Source organism: Erpetoichthys calabaricus, chromosome 2 (genome assembly GCF_900747795.2).
Source record: "Erpetoichthys calabaricus chromosome 2, fErpCal1.3, whole genome shotgun sequence".
Classification (NCBI taxonomy): domain Eukaryota; kingdom Metazoa; phylum Chordata; class Cladistia; order Polypteriformes; family Polypteridae; genus Erpetoichthys; species Erpetoichthys calabaricus.
Genome location: NC_041395.2, coordinates 203225168 through 203244121, shown reverse-complemented (window position 1 = coordinate 203244121; position 18954 = coordinate 203225168). Strand labels below are relative to the sequence as shown.

The window sequence follows — 18954 nt, the reverse complement described above, 5'->3', positions numbered from 1 at the left end:
TTTTGTCTACCATTCTCGCTATCCTTCTTTCCAGTTTCTTTAGATTTTTCTCTTGCAGCCACGTCCAGGGAGGTTGACTACAGTCTCATTGACCTTAAACGTCTTAATAATATTTGTAGCTTTTGTCACAGGAACATCGAGCTGCTTAGAGATGGTCTTATAGCCTTTGCCTTTAACGTGCTTGTCTATAATCTCCTCAGACAACTCTTACTCCTTTGCTTTCTCAGGTTCATGTTCAGAGTGGGACACACAATGATCCCAAATAACAGAGTGACTACTTTTCTCCATTTAAATAGGCTGAATGACTGACTGCACAGTTAGATACATGTGTGATACTAATTAAGCAGTAAATCCTTAAATCATTAAAAGTCAAGCTAGAATAGGGGTGTCAAATGTTTCTTTTTAGAGCAGATCATTTTATCAATATTGAAAACATTACATATGGTCCACAATGACTGTACATTTTCACAAAGACACTCGGTTTAAAGTGTGCATCATATGTGGAGTGTATCCATTTATAATTTAGCTGGATTACATTCACACTTGCCATTTAAATGCATTTCACATGCTGGCAGAGCTTCCAGAAATTCCTACTTGTGATGTCTCGACTTTCCCATTTCATTGTGTTCATGGGAGTTTCTGGGTCAGATTTGAGGTTGCTTTTGATTTGTTATTTGTTCTGCAAAAAAAAAAGATATAGCATACTTTTTTGTGAAAATAAAGGGCAAACTAAACATATTAAAGGCATTATCGCAGTGCTCCAAATGCAATTTTCAAATTGACTAGTGTCGGACATGAGAGGTTTGGGCTGGACAAAGGTAGGGAAGGAATTGGGTGTGGCACCTCTGCTAAAATTTGTTCCGTTTGTTTCCTTAGAGAATGGAGGAAGAGAAAAACCTGGATCACCACCAATGTCACCACCCCTAAGAAGAAGGTCACACCCCTTCGTGTTGGTAGAATATAATACAGAAGCCACCCAGGTGTCGGTGTTCACAAACAGACAAGCTTCAAGGAAGCCCAGCACTCCCTGCTTCTAAAGAGATATATTTTTAATACGGCAATCACCACCTTGCAGCTCCGACTTATATGAAACGTCCAACTTGGACTTACCCATCTGTCCGATAACAAGTAAACACAGCTTAAACCACAAGAAGATAGTCATTATAATGATACAGAATATTTTTGATGCACATTAAATAGTTCTCAACCTCCAGCCCATCATTCTCCTCTGGAAGGTTGGATTATCATAAAAATTAGAGAATCTTGACCTATATTCGTGTACAAGGTAAGTGAGGCACTGTTAAAACATGTAAACCAGTGAAAGGAGATTAGGTCAATTGGCAACACAGTGACTTCTTGTCGACATTCAGAATGCTTAATAACACAAACAAAAAAAAAATGACATGGCAGGAAAAAGATGTAGAAACTGTTGATTTAATTTTCATCACTTACATTGCTTTGCTGCCATGCAGACAGGCATCAGCAAATGTCTAACATGATCATGGCTTACTTCTACATCTTTAAGCACCAGGAATGCCTCAAAGAAAAAGCATTTAGAATATTTTAAAATGACACAACAAAATCTACTGTAAATCACAGCATAAAAGGAGGACAAGAATTTTATAGACATTACAGAAGAAGTCGGCCTTCCAAAGCTCCTCAATAGCCCTTATGATAAATTGTCTTCTGATGCATGGTGATGTAATGCAGGCATGGAGCAAGAAGGTCAGCTCTCCACAAAGGAATCTGCTAGTAGATCACTTGGACTGTGCAGACATAGTCGCCAAACTGACAACATTCAAAGTATGAGTACAATATTTCTTTATTTTTTTATGTCCCCCCTTATTCTCGAGAGCCCCCCAATAGGTACTAGCTACTGATTTGCACATTTCATGCGACCCCTTGAGATTTACAAGGCCTATTTGAGATCATTTGTAAACAGTGGTTCAGTTCAGCTGTCCCAGATTCACAGACATCTCTCATTTTCTGTTTCAGTGGGGTGTTGACAAGGATGATTTCAGCTCAAATGTGGAGTTTACAAGGAACAAGCTTGCAGCTGTGTTTCTGTCCAGCAGGTTAAGATGTTTTCAGTGCAAAGTGGAGGCAGAACTCAAAAACACCACACACATGTGCAAGGAGGAAACAGCGGTGAGCTCGCCCCCTGGACTCTATACCCTTGTGTCGATGGCATAGTTCTTAGCAGTTTCAGTCTTTGTGTAGGAGTACATACTGGCAGGGGATGAGTGGCTGGTTGTTTTGTATTTCTTTCCTTTGGCTGTCCGTGAATGTTGATAATAAGGAGGATGATTGTGCCCTGACCCCACATCTGGAAGAGATGAAGTTGCACTTTTAATATCACATTTTTAGTGTTTACTGCAATAATTACAGTAAGAACGTTTAGTGTCTTCATAAATTTCTGCTGTGCTGATAGCCTGTGGTTTCCTGGCAGGGAGCTTTCAGATTACTTGTGACAAAACATTTCTAGGCTTTTTTTTTGTTGTGTGTTTTATGTAACACTTCTCACTCTCTTGCATGTTTAAAACAATGTTTCATCGTTTGGAAATTCGCTGTTAAATGGTCCTGAAATTTTGTTAAGCTTTCATTTGACTGAAGTTGTATTTAAAATATTTCCATCAGGCACTATTATCCATACATGCAAGTTCAGAAGCCACTTTTTCCAATTTGGGGTTCCTGGTGTACAATTGGTACTAAGATTGGGTCTACGCCCAGATGGGAATGCCTGTCCTTGGTGGGCCACACTCATACCAAGTCAGTTTAGAGTTGCCAATTAAACTAACCTATGCGTTGGGGTATATTAGGGTATTGCATGTACCTGAAAAACCTACATACAAATTCCACACAGTGTTCATAAACTCTAGAGTCAAGAGATGTACCACTTTCAACTGCAACAAGTCATCCTATTTATTGTATATATGTGAGATGCAAGGGCTGGGTCCTGCTTTATAATCAGGGTAGACTGAGCCGCCTGCAACACTGTGGATAAAAAAGTATGAAAAATGAATGAATCATGCAACTTACCTTTCCTTTTGTGCTGCTTTTACAAATATTTTAATCACCCCCACTGCTCAATTTAGATTAAGATCACAGCCCAGGATTCTTTCTCCAGAAGTGACTGTTACCTTTTAAGAGGTAGGTGCAGCAGGTCAGCACCATTCCTGCCAGACCAGATCCCATCGCGCCAGCCATACCAAGCCAACATGACCAGCCAAACTGAAACTGGATGCCAAGGAAGACATTGTGGAAGACCAAGGTGGAGCGCTCTACATACACTCCCACAGCATACCACACCGATGCCACCATACCAGGTATAGCTGCAGAGGAAAGGGTGGGTCTTGTTTACTATACAAACACAAGAGAACACATTTTCATTTGCTGCTAGTCTGCTTTCAAATGACTCTTCAAGATGCCACATCTCAGCTGTACTGAGCTTCTAGATATGTTACTGACTCAAAGAGGACAACAGAATATATGTCTACATGGGTCAGTGTGGGTAGAATACCTGTAAAAGACAGAAAAGAATGTAGCAGATGGACACTCTTGGAATTCAGTGGTATTACAGCACATCTTCTGTTCCAATTGCCTGAGCAGCTACTCGATATTTTCGTCAAGTACAAAGCCAGACATAGTTTAGGAAATTCTGCACTAAATCACAGTTTTTCTTTCCTATGTGAGGGAGCAGCCTAGAAAGCACACAATGTAAATTACTTATAGGACCCAGAGTGAAATCGAAGTTGTCCATCCATCCATGTATGAACCTGCTTAATCTTACTGTGAGTCACATGGTTACATTTCTTTATATCCCCAAGCACAGGGCTGCAGAGAGCTGGAAAAATAAATAAATAGATAAAAATAAAAAAATCAAGAAGCCAGTCTCAACAAGATGTCACTCCTTTACAGGGCTGAGTAAGCAAACAGCATCTTTGTCGTCTGTGAATGGCAGAATGGGAGATCTACAGGAATGAAAGCGGGCGTTTAAGGCAGAAAGTAAGAGCAGATCACTGAGCAGACTCACTTGAATGCTTAGAGTTGCCATTCCATCAAATATGTCTATCTTTATTGGGGAAAACTGAAATATATGGAGAAGAAGAAAACACAGGGAGAATGTGCAGTTTTCACACAGAGAATGACAAGGCTCATTTAATCTCAAACCACTGATATCATGAGGAACCAATCATATCGCATTAATAAAAAAGACCAAAGAGCAAAAGTCTGGAGCTCACAGTTTTGGAGAAATTGCTCCACTGTAAGCGCGTCTCAATATTTCAAATTACTAGACAATCACTGCAACATTGGGGATTCCGATCTTAATGAGTTTGTTACTAGGGTATGCACATATACCAGACAAGGGAAAAGTATGGTGAAGTCTGTTGTGGGAGCAAACCTGCATCCTAAGAGCACAAGGAGAACCAGCACAGTTTATACACAGTATGACTTTACAGTCCAACGTAAACAAGATTTGACACTGTAACCCCCTATGAAATCATCAGTGATTGTATATTATACAAATACTATTTGCTTTTATGTGAAGAAGCTGTAATTGTCACAGATCCAAAACCAGTGGGTTGTCAGGAGACGTTGTGATTTGACAGAGCTGGGGTATTAAATGTGCCAAGGTCTACAAGAATTGTAAAAAAAAGATGAAATTCTTCTCCATTGTGGCTAACCTGGACATGACAGAAAGTAATGTGGAAAGGTGTCAATAACAAGCTACTCCAATAATTTCATGAAAGCCTGGCACTGAGGAAAGTTATTATTCAGCTTTTAATTGGACTTCTGGTTTGATGATGCTGTTAGTTACCAAGTTTTACCTGTATAATATCAATTACAGAATTCAGGGTATCTTCAGTTTGCATAGGAATTTAATATGTAATGCCTCAGTTTTCCATTGGGGTCCCATCCATGGTTGGTTTCTAAATTGCACCCATTACTGTGAAGATAAGATGTAACTACCTACAACCCTAAACAGGACTAAGAGGGTCGGATATTGCATTGATGGATGGATTATGTTTTCTTAATTCTTACTAAGATTTTGACATCCAGTTTCTTTTAAAATCCGCATATACAAGATGCTAAAGGTTGTCCATCTATCACACAAAAACTAGTGAACTAATGGGTCTTTTGAACTTTGATCTTGGTCTTAATCAAAAGATTTGAGGTGACATGCTCAGTGGTAGCAAAAAATTGTTGGAGCTGGCTAACTCAATGGACCTTGGGTGTTTCTGATGGCAAGCCATGGCTTGGGCGTGTTTAATGGCTGACAGAGAAAGAATAAACATGAAGGTACATGCCATAGCTAACAGGAATAGCACAGTAATGTTGCAGTCATGAGCCATGGCTGACAGCAAAAAAGAACAGATGAGTGGGTATGTGCCATGGCTGAAAGAAAAAGTGCGGTCACGTGGTTGCATGCCATAACTGGCAGGAAAAGAATAGCAGTGACATCGGTTGTTGATGACATGACAAGCAGCTCCATGAACAATTCCATCAACCACATTGCAATGGCCATGTCGATTGTTCACAGGCTAACATTCAGAAAGAAATCCTCATGCCACAAAAAAGAACAGGAGCAGTGACCTCAGCTCGGTGTCAAGACAAACGGATGAGACATTCCACTGACGATGAATGACAAAATATGAGACGAGAGGACCCTGTAGCATATAACAAAATGAGAGGTCAGCTTCACAAACAGCTCCATAATAGGAAATAACTGTAATTAAAACAGTGACATGCCGTGTGGCATGGTAGTGCAGTGGTTGGCAACGCTGCTCCCAAAAGATATACAGCATAGGCTAACTTATAATCCTAAATTGGCCCTTATGTGAATGGGACTTGTAAAGGACTGGTACCATGTCCAGGGCCAACTCCTGCCTTGTATCCAGTTCTGCAGCTTTTGTTCTACTGTGAGCCAAAACTGGATTATATGGATTTGAGAATGATGTGTTTTTTAAGCCACTGCTTGCTCATTATGACACTACCGCAAATTACACTACAATAGTGGCTCCTCTTCAACATTCATTGTCATTTGTCCTATATCTGTTTGTGGTAACTGTTACTATTGGTATAAAATAAAATATTACTGGATTGGCAAAATGTTTAGTGCTGCTGCTTTACAGAGTCAGTATTCCAAGTTTGAATCCTGTACCAGTATGATGTTTATGTGGAATATGCACATTCTTTCTATGTTTTCCTCTAGGAAAACATCCAAAAAAATCAAACCAAATTAACTGGCAATTTCAAATTGGCACCCAAGTGAGCTCAAGTGTAGATGTGTGTTGAGTGGGTCGTGCTACAGACATCTGCCTTGACCGTAGCTAATTCCTGCCTTGTGCATGGTGCTGCTGGGTTAGGCTTCCACTTCCTTGACCTCTGAATTTAGGGTTATTTTCTCTTTTGTGATTATTAGCATGTAATGTCTTAAATAAAGAAAATAACTGCTGAGAAGGATCAGCTGTAGCCTCTGCAGACTGAAATGAGGAGTCAGGGTGTGCTTTGAATTTACAATTCTGGTGGGAGTGCTGGGGGTTGGTGGTGTCATGCAACCTGAAGTGTAGTCAAAGAGAAGAAAAACATCTTATTTCAAGACCACAATAAAAAGCCAGTTGATTCTTTTGCATTTGGACAACTTAACAGTGTCCTCTCCTGTCTCGATGATGTATAGATCAGCCTCACTGGCAAAGCTAAAGTGGCCTGAATAAGGGATTGTGATCTGAGCTAGTCCAAGGCTGGCTCTGGTTTTATATTAGGTGGTGCCAGGATAAACTATGCCTCCATGCAAATCTGTATTGGACAACAAACAGAAGGAAATATTAGCCATCTGGATGTCAAACTAACTTTGGAAGTATTTGTGAAGAAACACAGAAGCGCACTTGTCTATTTTGACTTAACTATACTCCCAGGATTGGACCAGAGGATGAATAATGCTGTACTTATGATAATACACTGCATTGCACTCACAGGTTCAAGAAGTCCTGACCACACAGTAGACTATCAGTGCCATACCTCCCAAGAGCAACGTGATTCCAGCCACAAAGCAGATGCGTATTTTTATGCCGGGCTCATTTTTCAGGAACTTTATGCAGTCAAGTCCAAGGAGTAGTATAATGAAGCCAAATCCTGTTAGGATGTCTGCCATGATCATCAGTGTCCGGGTGGCCACCAGCTTCACTGGGTAACACAATGACAGCTTGTCATTTAATGTTATACATTAACTGTGAACTTTGAAAATTAGTAAGAAAAACAAAATGGTAATTCTAAACAGACATATTAATGAATAATATTATCAACACCTTTTATTCAAAAACAATAATTCGTTTTACTTCAGTATCCCTTATTTCAGTGTATTCACAGATCAATTAAGTCTACTTGCTTGAAACCTTTTAAGTAAGTGTGTTTTAAGGGAGTGGCTCACTCACAGTATACGTATACATTAACATAGGGGTGGGCAACATCAGTCCTGAAGGGCTGCAGTGGCTGCAGCTTTTTGTTCCAACCCAATTGCTTTATAGAAACCAATGATTGTCAATTTCATACCTTATTTAATTTTATGGCATGCTAGTCTGCAAATAATGTTCTTATATCAAAGATTTTTTTCCCTTTCCAATGAAATCATCTAAATGACTTGAAGCGTAAACAGATCATTTTCAGTCTGTCACATAGTACTCTTAAGTGTTTTATTAAATCGAATAGTGCATGATGAATCCACACAGGTGTAAATGGAAACAAGTTAGATGGAGAACTGCTGGCTCCTTTGTCATTTGTATCTTATTGCTAATGAAGAGCCATTAAAACACTGAACACAGCTGTTAAAGACTAAAATAAGCAAATAAGAGTGGGGAACCTTAACAAGCAAGACCACTAAAATGAAGCAGAAAAATGTCACTTGAGCAAAAAGTGCTTCATTAGAAATAATTGACTTCTCATTAAGAAACCAGGTTGGAATTGCGGCTCTCCGGGATAGGAGTAGCATTAACACATACTGGTACATTGCAAAAAGGGAAATTTGAAGAAACTCACGTGAGTGTTCGGCTAGGATGGAATCATACTCTTCACAGGTTGTAATCCCTTCAAATTCGTGAGTCACACATTCCCACCATAATCCACGGCATCTAGAACTGAACTGATAACAGAACAATCATCAAAACAGCCACAGGGAGCAGGAGTGAGGCCTTTACTGTCTCACAGCAAATAAAAGATGCACTATCAGTCAAATTGTAAAGCAAAATAAAACCAATATACAATATCTCTGTATTTACAGTATAACTAATTGTTCACTGACATTCAAACACTGAAAGTCAGAATGTGCTATGGTGTTGACAAATTGGGCTTCAAACTGGAAGGACACTTTCTTCTTTCTTCCTGCAAATTGCAGGGGTCACATTAATCATCTGTTTATTCAAATAACACTTAAACTCCATTATTTCTCTGTTGTATTTGGACTAATAGTAATGTTCTCTTAGTCTAACTCCACTCACTCTGGTGTTCTGTCATCTTTATTGTTATTGTGAAGAACCCTCAGACTTTATTTCTTTGTAATTTATTATACATTGAGTAATGTCACATATTATATTTTTGATATGTAGTCTTTTTTGCTTTATAAAGCAACTTGAGATAGTATGTTGTGTGAAGGGTCCTACTGTATATTTACATTTATTTTGTTAGCAGCTGCTTTTAACCAAACTGCCTTAAAAAAGAAGTCAACATAATCAACTAAACATCACTCATGGGGACTGTTTGGGAATTAGTAGCTAAAATATACAAGTTAGTTACAGTTTCCTGTTAGACAGAAATTTACCAAATGAAAGAGTCTTTGGAGACTTCCTAAACACATTGAAGGAGTCACAATTTCGACTCATCCACCAGCTAGGAGGCTCACATGAAATATAAAATTAAGATTATTTGGGACTTTGCTGCCTGGTACTGGCAAGCCAGTATAGCAATAAGGCTAAATGACCTCCTCACATTTAAATAAAAGAAGATCATTTTTGTTCTCCCTTCATGACACATCAACTCCATCCTACAATTTCCAATACCTATTTTATTCAGTTTGGGGGTTGCTGGTGCCTACTCATTAATTACCATTTAGGAGTCAGTTTAGACACATACTCCCATATTTACACAAATTAGACCAAATTGGAGCTGCCAATTGGCCTGACCTCCATGTATCTTGGATAAGAGGTGAAAAGTGGAGAGCCCACAGATGAACCACATAGACATGGTAAGAATATGTTAATTCGACACAGATATTGACAAGCCATTGGTTATGATCCCTGGACAATTCATTCAACCATTTTCTGAGCCTATTTATTATTGCACAAGTTTGGAAGATGTCACAGCCTATCACAACAGCTTTGGGTGCAAGGCAGGATCCAATTTTCAACAGAATGACAGTCCATTATGGTTCTCATAGAAATATGACCTTGCCATAGCTGTCAACCCTTCAATCCAAATCTTTAAAGAAAAATCACACCTTAGTGTTAAAATAATTAGCAAAAAGGATGTGTATTTATTCTAAAAACAGTGTCATTTTATTATATTTTAAGATGTTTTTTTAAACTGAGTACAACTGCAAGAAAACAACCTCATACACAATCCTTCAAGATGCAAAATCATGAAACTCACTAGAAAACACTGACTGATTACAGACAGGCCTCTGATTTTACCCAGAAACCAAACCTAAACCTGACCCTATATTCCTAAATAATAAACAACTCAGTGATTAGGCATTTACTTTTCATTACACTGAATGGCAGTAAATATTCAAATTTTAACACTGAAGGGAATTACCTGAGGACCCAAGCACTACTTAGCACACCTTTATGCTCATTAGCCTAGCATTAGAATTCTTAATAAATCCTAAAGATGGTTAATCATTACTTTAAAAGCCACAGTCCTCCTCCTGACAGAACTGGTACCAGTATCCCTTGAATGCCTGGGAGTTCCACTGCTGTAGGGCATTTTTGGAGATTGAATATTAACCCTTGAAAACTCACAGAGCTGATTTAACAGGAAACTGATCAACTAAATCATGGCATACTAGATGCACAATAGCACTGCTGTCTCACAGCTCCACACTCTTGGGTTCAAATACTGGCTATGTCGATTTGACATGTTTTATCGAAGGTTCTGGATTATTCTGAGAATTCTCTGTTGTTATTACCACATCTCAAATGTGTGCAGACTTTATTAAAAATTAGAAAAGTACATGTGCATGAGTGTGCATTCGGATAGAGCGCTGTCCCATCCAGAGCTGGTTTCCACCTAGCATCTGATCTGCTCGTCCTCCCAAACTCTGTAATGGGATAGGTAAGTTAATAAAATGGACATACTGACTGCCTTTCAAAAATCTAAACTGCTCAAATCAGGCAGATTAAGTCAATTTTTCTGTCTTAAAATTCCTGAAAACATCCTTTTGACTTTTTCCTGTTACAGTTATTTCATGAATCATCACTGACAGGATTGGCTTAAGTGGCCATTTCTTGCATTCTTGTATTAGTCTGTAATAGGGATTTCTGATTTAAAAGTGTACTTCTACCAAGAGCTTGTTTCTAAACAAGATAAAAATAATTCTTGATCTTGAAAGAGCAAATTTGAGACAAAAATCTTTACAATGAGTGAATCTGAAAAATGCATTCATCAGATAGATAGATAGATAGATAGATACTTTATCATGTACTCAGACTGTAGTCAGCCAACTACTGGTAAATGTGCATGTGAGTGGGTTTTCTTTTTTCAGAAGTAGACTCTTATGAGTGCCCCTTGCTCTCTTTCCCTTACAAGTGTGACCTTCAGACTTGGGTTGAGTAGTGGTCCATACTGTGGCTATTCTAACTCACTGTGTGCACACAGTCATCATTGGTAATCTGACTGGGGCAGTGAGAGGGCTTAATGTTTTGCTTTGTTTTCATTTTTTCGCTTGGCTTCTTCTGATGAGGAATGTCCTGCTTTTTCATATATCTGCGTATAAGCCTGGCGTCTGCCTGCTGAGGTCTGTACAATATAAGAACAGCAAGATTTAAAAACCAGGGCACCATGATGATATAATGTGAATTTGTACAACTAATCATGTGCTGTCACACAAGAGAAAAACATACTGCTTGGATAAGGAAATTTAACAAAACACATAACATTCTCAAACCTGCTTAATCTAGTTTAAAGTCTTGGGGGGGATGCACAGACTAACCTGGCAAGAACACAAACACAAACCACCTCTGGGGAGTGTACCAGTCCATTACAAGGCTTACTCATACAAGTCAAATTTTAGATTCCCAATTAACCTAACGTACTAATCTTTGCGACTTGACCATAAAACCAATGCAGACATAGTGAAAATATGACAGAGGAAAAGGCTGACCAGAGTTTGAACCTTTCATTCCAGGACTGGGAGGATTCAGCACTAGGTCATTGAGATATGCAAAAAATAACCATTTTAAAAAAATTCTACATGAATGCATATTCTTAAGAGCAGGAGCAAGATTTAAACCTGGAATTGGTGTCTGTGATTCATCAGTGCTAAGCAACTACTGTACTGAGTTAAGACATTTTATTATTTGAATGCCTATGATTTGAAACTTGGGTCTCCTAAGAAGTTCAAACTAAAGCCTTTGCTTTAATTAAAATTACGAATTGCAACTACTTTTTTTATTTGGTGTATATCTATCTAACTGATATTAGTTATTAGGTTTTTGTAATTAGAAATTGTTACTAGCTTGTATTTTCTTCTGAGCTCTTCACTTGTGATAGTCATTTTTGTAACCTTGTCTTGCAACACTTGTTCCCAAACAGTCCCCCAGACTGATGTTTAGCTGATTATGTTCACCACTTTTGTTAGTCATTTTGGATAAAAGTGTCTGCTAAGGAAATAAATGTAAATGCAATATTCTTTATACATCTCTTGTTTTTCATCCAGCCTACTGTCTGTGTCTTTAAATTGCCCAGAATGTTTCTCTGTAATTTTTCTACATTCAAGTGACAAGGGCTTCACCAAATATCAGAGACATTTACACCTGTTGTTATTTACATTGTTATTTACATAACAAGATTTGAGCCTCGTCATTTCTGTGTGGAGCAGCAAACTGGTACAGTGCTGCTTCCATAGCATTTCCAACAGACTGCGCTCAAACCTTGGCTGAGGCATTATTCCAATATAAAGGGCACTATATACAATTAAGCAGATTTAATACTCTTTTAGGAACAGACATACAAGGCTTCTTTGGAACTGTGCCTCTATGGAATCAGAGTGCAAGTCTGTTTGAAACATCTGCTGTTTCAAGAGCAGTACCCTTGTACAACCCAGAGTGAGCAATTTTTGTCTCCTCATACAGTAGATTCCACAGAATTCTGGAATTCGTACAGGATATTTACATGAAATGGATGACTAAGTGTGATTACAAGCTTTACAATACAGCAATTGAAAAGATCTGTGATCATCAAGGATCATGACCTTTCTAAAAGATTGGCCCACCGAATGTGGTTTAATTTATAGGAAGTAAAATACAACGATAATAAATTGTTCATGTCAGTAAAATAATTGGATTATCTAGGTTCGAGTTGAGTCTTTGTGTAACAAAATAAAATAAGAAGGTGGTGTGTGTGTGAATGTGTGTTGGGGGTTTGCTGATACTTTCTTTAATATTCAAACTCATGTTGTGTACGTGACAGGGCAGCAATCATTTGCATAAAGATCACTTCTAGATGCAATTAAACAGGTTTACTTTTATTTAAAAGGTACTTGTGAAGTAACACAAGGTTAATGGTTCCAATGACCATCTAGTGGCTGGACTGCTGTCTTGAATCACAGTTTTGTTCATTAAAATGTATTCTTACCAAATGAGGAGTAAATCAAAATATACAATAATGCCATTTTTGTCAGTGCTATGCAACAGTTTTAATTTTGAATATGATACAGTATTTACTTTTATTTCTTAATCACTAACCATTTTATGTGGAAACTAACATAATTTTATACCTTTTGATTTTGTAAATTTCCCCCCTTTCTTAATTAAAATAAATAATCCTTTAAACCTTTACCTAAATTGCTAAATTCAGTTCATGGTAGTGGAGAGTCAGAACCTATCCTGGGAGCACACAGGTCCTACTCATGCTCTCCACCAGAGTCGATTTAGAGTCACCATACAACTTAGTGAGCATGTTGTAGGCCATGGAGAAAAACCTACACAGAAATGATCAAAACAGGTTATCTCTATATACAGCATTTGAACCTTTGATTTCAGGGCTGTGAGATATCATGACTGCATCACCGAAACCTGCAAAAATTGTCCATTTGTGAATATTCCAATTGACCTGACGTTCTGTACTAATCTGTCATATCACAAAAGCTTAATTTACCTCTCTGAATGTCTTAACAGTTTATCAGCTGACACATAGCAAATTTGATGAGCTACAATGCAGTTTATAAATTAAAGGCATTTCATATATTAGTTTTTTTCCAGATTCATAATTATGTTATTGTATATTTAATATTTATTCAACTGATTGTTGATGTATTTTAATTAAATAGTGAGGTAGAGACTGGCACATAACAAGATTAGCCTTTTCTGCATTACCTTCCAATTATGGTATAGGAAGACTTTATTAATGAACGTCTTTTGCACTTTTATAATCAAACTCTCAAAAACCATGCAGCATGACAGGGAGTACCACAATAATTCTAAAATGCCCATTTGCACTTCTCCAGTCAAAAATATTGCATTCTGCTTTGCTTGTTAATCGTTATGAAGCATTTAAACACAGGCACCTAGCTGGGGACTCTCTTTAACAAAAACAGAAATCACTTGATGAAAACTGATGGATAACAGTAAGCATCTTACAAAACCAATAATTACATACACCAATTTGATTCTCCATTCTAAATTAGTCACATTTTCCCAGCAACCCTCTATTTGGATTTACCTCCAAGGAGTCATCTGCATTGACCATCCAACAGTCTGTCCAAGTGGCCACAATAAGGAAACCAGCTGACACCATTGCAAAAAAGAAGGCGATATATTCAAGCAGAACCCTCATGCTGACATCCAGGACAAAATTTAAATCTATCAAACAGTTTGGGGAGCAAAGACCTCTCAGGTCCTTCTATTCTAAGTAACTGGGCCACTGAGCAGCTCAATTTAACCACTGGTGAGAAACGGAGTCAGTGACACTGAGAGGCGGAGTCTTAGTCACATATTAAGTGACAGGTAAATCAAAGGGAGTCAAAAATCATGGAACAGTATTATGGTCTTATTCTGATGACTGTGTGGGGTCTGCCAGGTGACTGGGCATTTGGCAGCAGTACCTTCATTTGTGCCTTTGTTAAGTTTGAAATAATTTTTTATACTTAATTTGCATCTGGTCTTTTTGATTCTTATGTTACTGCTTAGTTTTATATTTAATACTGTATTGCAATTTTGTTTGTTTCAGTATAAAATGAATCTACTGAATTGAATTTGGTGGCAGATTCAACATGGACACTGTTTCTGTGTGGATTATCTTTGTCTGAGTTTATTTTTCACCAGATACTGAAATATTTCATTTCACATCCCAAAGACCAGCTTGCTGTGCTATCCAGGGTATGAGCAAGTGTGTGTATTCATTGAGATCAGTGCCTTGTCTGGGGTTGGTTCTTACCTTGCAACTGATACCTCTGGGATAAGAGGTTGGTTTGAAAATGTTATATTGTAATGATATTTTTGAATCTCCACCACTTTTAATTGGATTAAGCAGGTTTTACTAATGGATAAGCACTTTTGTTAATTTTAGAAACCAACCTACAGCACACTGACTTGTTTCAGAATGAAATTACTGAAGGCCACTAATAAAGCTTACTTATATTCTGACTGGTGGCTCTCTACCCTTTTATCTTAAAGTGAATTCAACACATTTAATTGTAGATGGCTGACTGGATGAAGTGAAATTGAACCAGGTACCATAACCCCCATTAGGATTAATAGGGAGTGAAGTGGACTTCTACTACTAAAATACAAACACAGCAGAAATGTACAAAAAAAAAATTATATATATATATATATATATATATATTTAAACGAACACTTAGTATAGCATCAAGTCAATGAAACTTCTGGGATATTGATCTGTTCAGTAAAGTAGCAGTAATGTAATTAACAACAGGTGCACTAGAGGGGCAATAATGAGACAACCCCCAAAACAGGTGGAGGCCACTGACATTTTTCCCTCCTCATCTTTTCTGACTGTTTTTTTCACTAGTTTTGCATTTGGCTGCAGTCAGTGTCACTACTGGTAGCATGAGGTGATACCTGGACCATACAGAGGTTGCACGTTAGTCTAACTTCTCCAGGATGGCACATCAATATGTGCCACTGCCAGGTTTGCTGTGTCTCCCAGCACAATCTCAAGGACATGGAGAAGATTCCAGGAGACAGGCAGTTACTCTAGGAGAGCTGGGCAGGGCCATAGAAGGTCCTTAACCCATCAGCAGGACCGGTAACTGCTCCTTTGGGCAAGGAGGAACAGGATGAGCACTGCCAGAGCTCTACAAAATGACCTCTAGCAGGGTACTGGTGTAAATGTCTCTGACCAAACAATCAGAAACAGACTTGAGGATGGCCTGAGGGCCCGACGTCCTCTAGTGGGCTCTGTGCTCACTGCCTGGCACCATGGATCTCAATTGGCATTTGCCATATAATGCCAGAATTGGCAGGTCCACCACTGGCATCCTGTGCTTTTCACAGATGACAGCAAGTTCACCCTAAGCTCATGTGACAGGCGTGAAAGGGTCTGGAGAAGCCATGGAGAACGTTATGCTGCCTGTTACATCGTTCAGCATGACCGGTTTGGTGGTGGGTCAGTGATGGTCTGGGAAGGAATATCTATGGAAGGACGCACAAACCTCTACAGGCTAGACAACGGCACCTTGACTACCATTAGGTATCGGGATGAAATCCTTAGACCCATGGCCAGACCCTATGCTGGTGCAGTGGACCCTGGGTTCCTCCTGGTGCATGACAATGCCCGGCCTCATGTGGCGAGAGTATGCAGGCAATTCCTGCCGAGTGAAGGAATCGATACCACTGACTGGCCCCCACGCTCGCCTGACCTAAATCCAATAGAATATCTCTGGGACATTATGTTTCAGTCCATTCGACGCCACCAGGTTGCACCTCACATTGTCCAGGAGCTCAGTAATGCCCCGGTCCAGATCTGGGAGGAGATACCCCAGGATACCATCTGTCGTTTCATTAGGAGCATGACTCCCGACGTTGTCAGGCATACATACAAGCACGTGGGGGCCATAAAAAACTATTGAGTACGATTTTGAATTGCTGCAATGAAATTTCAGGAAAATGGACTAGCCTTCCGCATTATTTTTTCACTTTGATTTTCGGGGTGTCTTTGAATTCTGCCCTCTGTAGGTTGGTAATTTTCATTTCCATCAAATGATGTGGCATCCTTTCATTGCTAACACATTACCCAGTCCATATTAATATAGATATCCAGCATTATTTTTTTCCATTGTGTTCCTTTAATTTATTTGAGCAGATATGTCTCCTTAGGGTGGCACGGTGGCGCAGTGGGTAGCGCTGCTGCCTCGCAGTTGGGACACCTGGAGACCTGGGTTCGCTTCCCGGGTTCTCCCTGCATGGAGTTTGCATGTTCTCCCCGTGTCTGCTTGGGTTTCCTCCGGGCGCTCCGGTTTCCTCCCACAATCCAAAGACATGCAGGTTAGGTGGATTGGCGGTTCTAAATTGGCCCTAGTGTGTGCTTGGTGATTGTGTTTGTGTGTGTTCTGCGGTGGGTTGGCACCCTGCCCGGGATTGGTTCCTGCCTTGTGCCCTGTGTTGGTTGGGATTGGCTCCAGCAGACCCCCGTGACCCTGTGTTCGGATTTAGCGGGTTGGAAAATGGATGGATGGAAGAATATTAGAAGGCAACCATTCATCTGCAATTGGATCCAGGACTTTTTGACAGAGAGGCCCTAGTCAGTTCGGATGGGCTGCAACACTTCCAGCATCATCAAACTGAGCACTGGAGCACTGCTGTTCACCCTGCTGACTCACGACTGCACAGCCACGTACAACACCAACCACATCATCAAGTTTGCAGATGATACAATGGTGCTGAGACTGATAAGAAGGGATGATGAAACAGCATACAGAGATAAGGTGGAACAGCTGTCTGCATGATGTGAAGACAACAATCTATCTCTCAATGTCGACAAGACAAAAGAGATAATCGTGGACTTCAGAAAATCACGTCCTGCCCACATCCCACTCAGCATCAATGGTTTAGACGTGGAGAAAAAGCTCCAGAAAAGTCTATAGAAAAAATGTGTGTCTGTGCACTACTGGCTATTGTCATTTTTAAAGAAATCTTCTTCCACAGCTTTTATTTAGTTTGATGACGTTGCCATTGCCGGAAACATACCTGGAACTCTGTTTTGGAATACCTTTGCATTCCTTTGTCACATTTAGGGAATCCATTCCCGGGAATTCGGGAATCCCGCATGTCATTCCCAGGAATGACACAGTGCACGGGCATCTCACATGTGAACGGTTTTAGAACGAGCGACACTTATTTTTAATAAAACTACAGTAATCCCTCGCTATATCGCGCTTCGCCTTTCGCGGCTTCACTCCATCGCGGATTTTATATGTAAGCATATTTAAATATATATTGCGGATTATTTGCTGGTTCGCGGATTTCTGCGGACAATGGGTCTTTTAATTTCTGGTACATGCTTCCTCAGTTGGTTTGCCCAGTTGATTTCATACAAGGGACGCTATTGGCAGATGGCCGAGAAGCTACCCAGCTTACTTTTCTCTCTCTCTCTTGCGCTGACTTTCTCTGATCCTGACGTAGGGGGATTGAGCAGGGGGGCTGTTCGCACACCTAGACGATACGGACGCTCGTCTAAAAATGCTGAAAGATTATCTTCACGTTGCTATCTTTTGTGCAGCTGCTTCCTGAAACGACATGCTGCATGGTGCTTCGCATACTTAAAAGCTCGAAGGACACGTATTGATTTTTGATTGAAAAACAAACTCTGTCTCTTTCTATCTCTCTTTCTCTCTTTGTCTGCTCCTGACGGAGGGGGTGTGAGCTGCCGCCTTCAACAGCTTTGTGCCGCGGTGCTTCGCATACTTAAAAGCCAAACAGCCCTATTGATTTGTTTGCTTTTCTCTGTGACATGATCTGCTCCTGATGCGCACTCCTTTGAAGAGGAAGATATGTTTGCATTCTTTTAATTGTGAGACGGAATTGTCATTTCTGTCTTGTCATGGAGCACAGTTTAAACTTTTGAAAAAGAGACAAATGTTTGTTTGCAGTGTTTGAATAACGTTCCTGTCTCTCTACAACCTCCTGTGTTTCTGCGCAAATCTGTGACCCAAGCATGACAATATAAAAATAACCATATAAACATATGGTTTCTACTTCGCGGATTTTCTTATTTCGCGGGTGGCTCTGGAACGCAACCCCCGCGATGGAGGAGGGATTACTGTACTGCGATATGTTGACACCAATCAAAGACTAACTTTAACTAAAAGCAGTTCATGCTGTCATATAAGTACATGTATCTAGTTAGTTTCGGTAATAAGAGCGTAGAAGGCACAACGTGTTGAGCGTGCGGTCGTCCAGGCGAGAGCGCACCTTTGTGCGGAGTATGCCAGCCGCTGAGAAAGCACACTCTGCCTCCACTGAAGTAGGCGGCACAGTCATCAGATACTGATACACTTGTTCTAAACAATGCCCGCGCTTGCAGTTGCTCTGAAACACCACCGTTTCAGCTTTTACTGATGCATCCAGTTTGTTGTCATCTTTCTGTGATAGCAAGTTTCTTAGCACAGATAATGCAGATGCAACAGACTGACGCATTGCAATTTCAAGTTGCTGTTCAAAGCTGTCAACAACACAGACGTCAATGAACTCTGCCCCGTCCCAGCATTCGTGCGCTGCAGAGTGC

The 18954-nt window shown here is 39.8% G+C and overlaps 1 protein-coding gene across 2 annotated transcripts; it reads right to left on the bottom strand.

The window, feature by feature from the left end:
• Window positions 1-1416: 1416 nt before the first annotated feature.
• On the bottom strand, window positions 1417-14115 carry LOC114645517 (claudin-16-like). Of its 2 annotated transcripts, XM_051922260.1 has the most exons (5): window positions 13930-14115; window positions 8035-8137; window positions 7021-7185; window positions 3141-3332; window positions 1417-2326 (listed from the first exon to the last, which is right to left on the bottom strand). In XM_051922260.1, exons 1-5 carry the CDS (start codon window positions 14041-14043, stop codon window positions 2169-2171), a joined length of 732 nt encoding a protein of 243 aa, XP_051778220.1. In that variant the 5' UTR covers window positions 14044-14115; the 3' UTR covers window positions 1417-2168. The 2 variants fall into 2 exon arrangements, with proteins under 2 accessions (XP_051778220.1, XP_051778221.1); XM_051922261.1 differs by lacking the exon at window positions 3141-3332.
• Between the last annotated feature and the right edge of the window lie 4839 nt (window positions 14116-18954).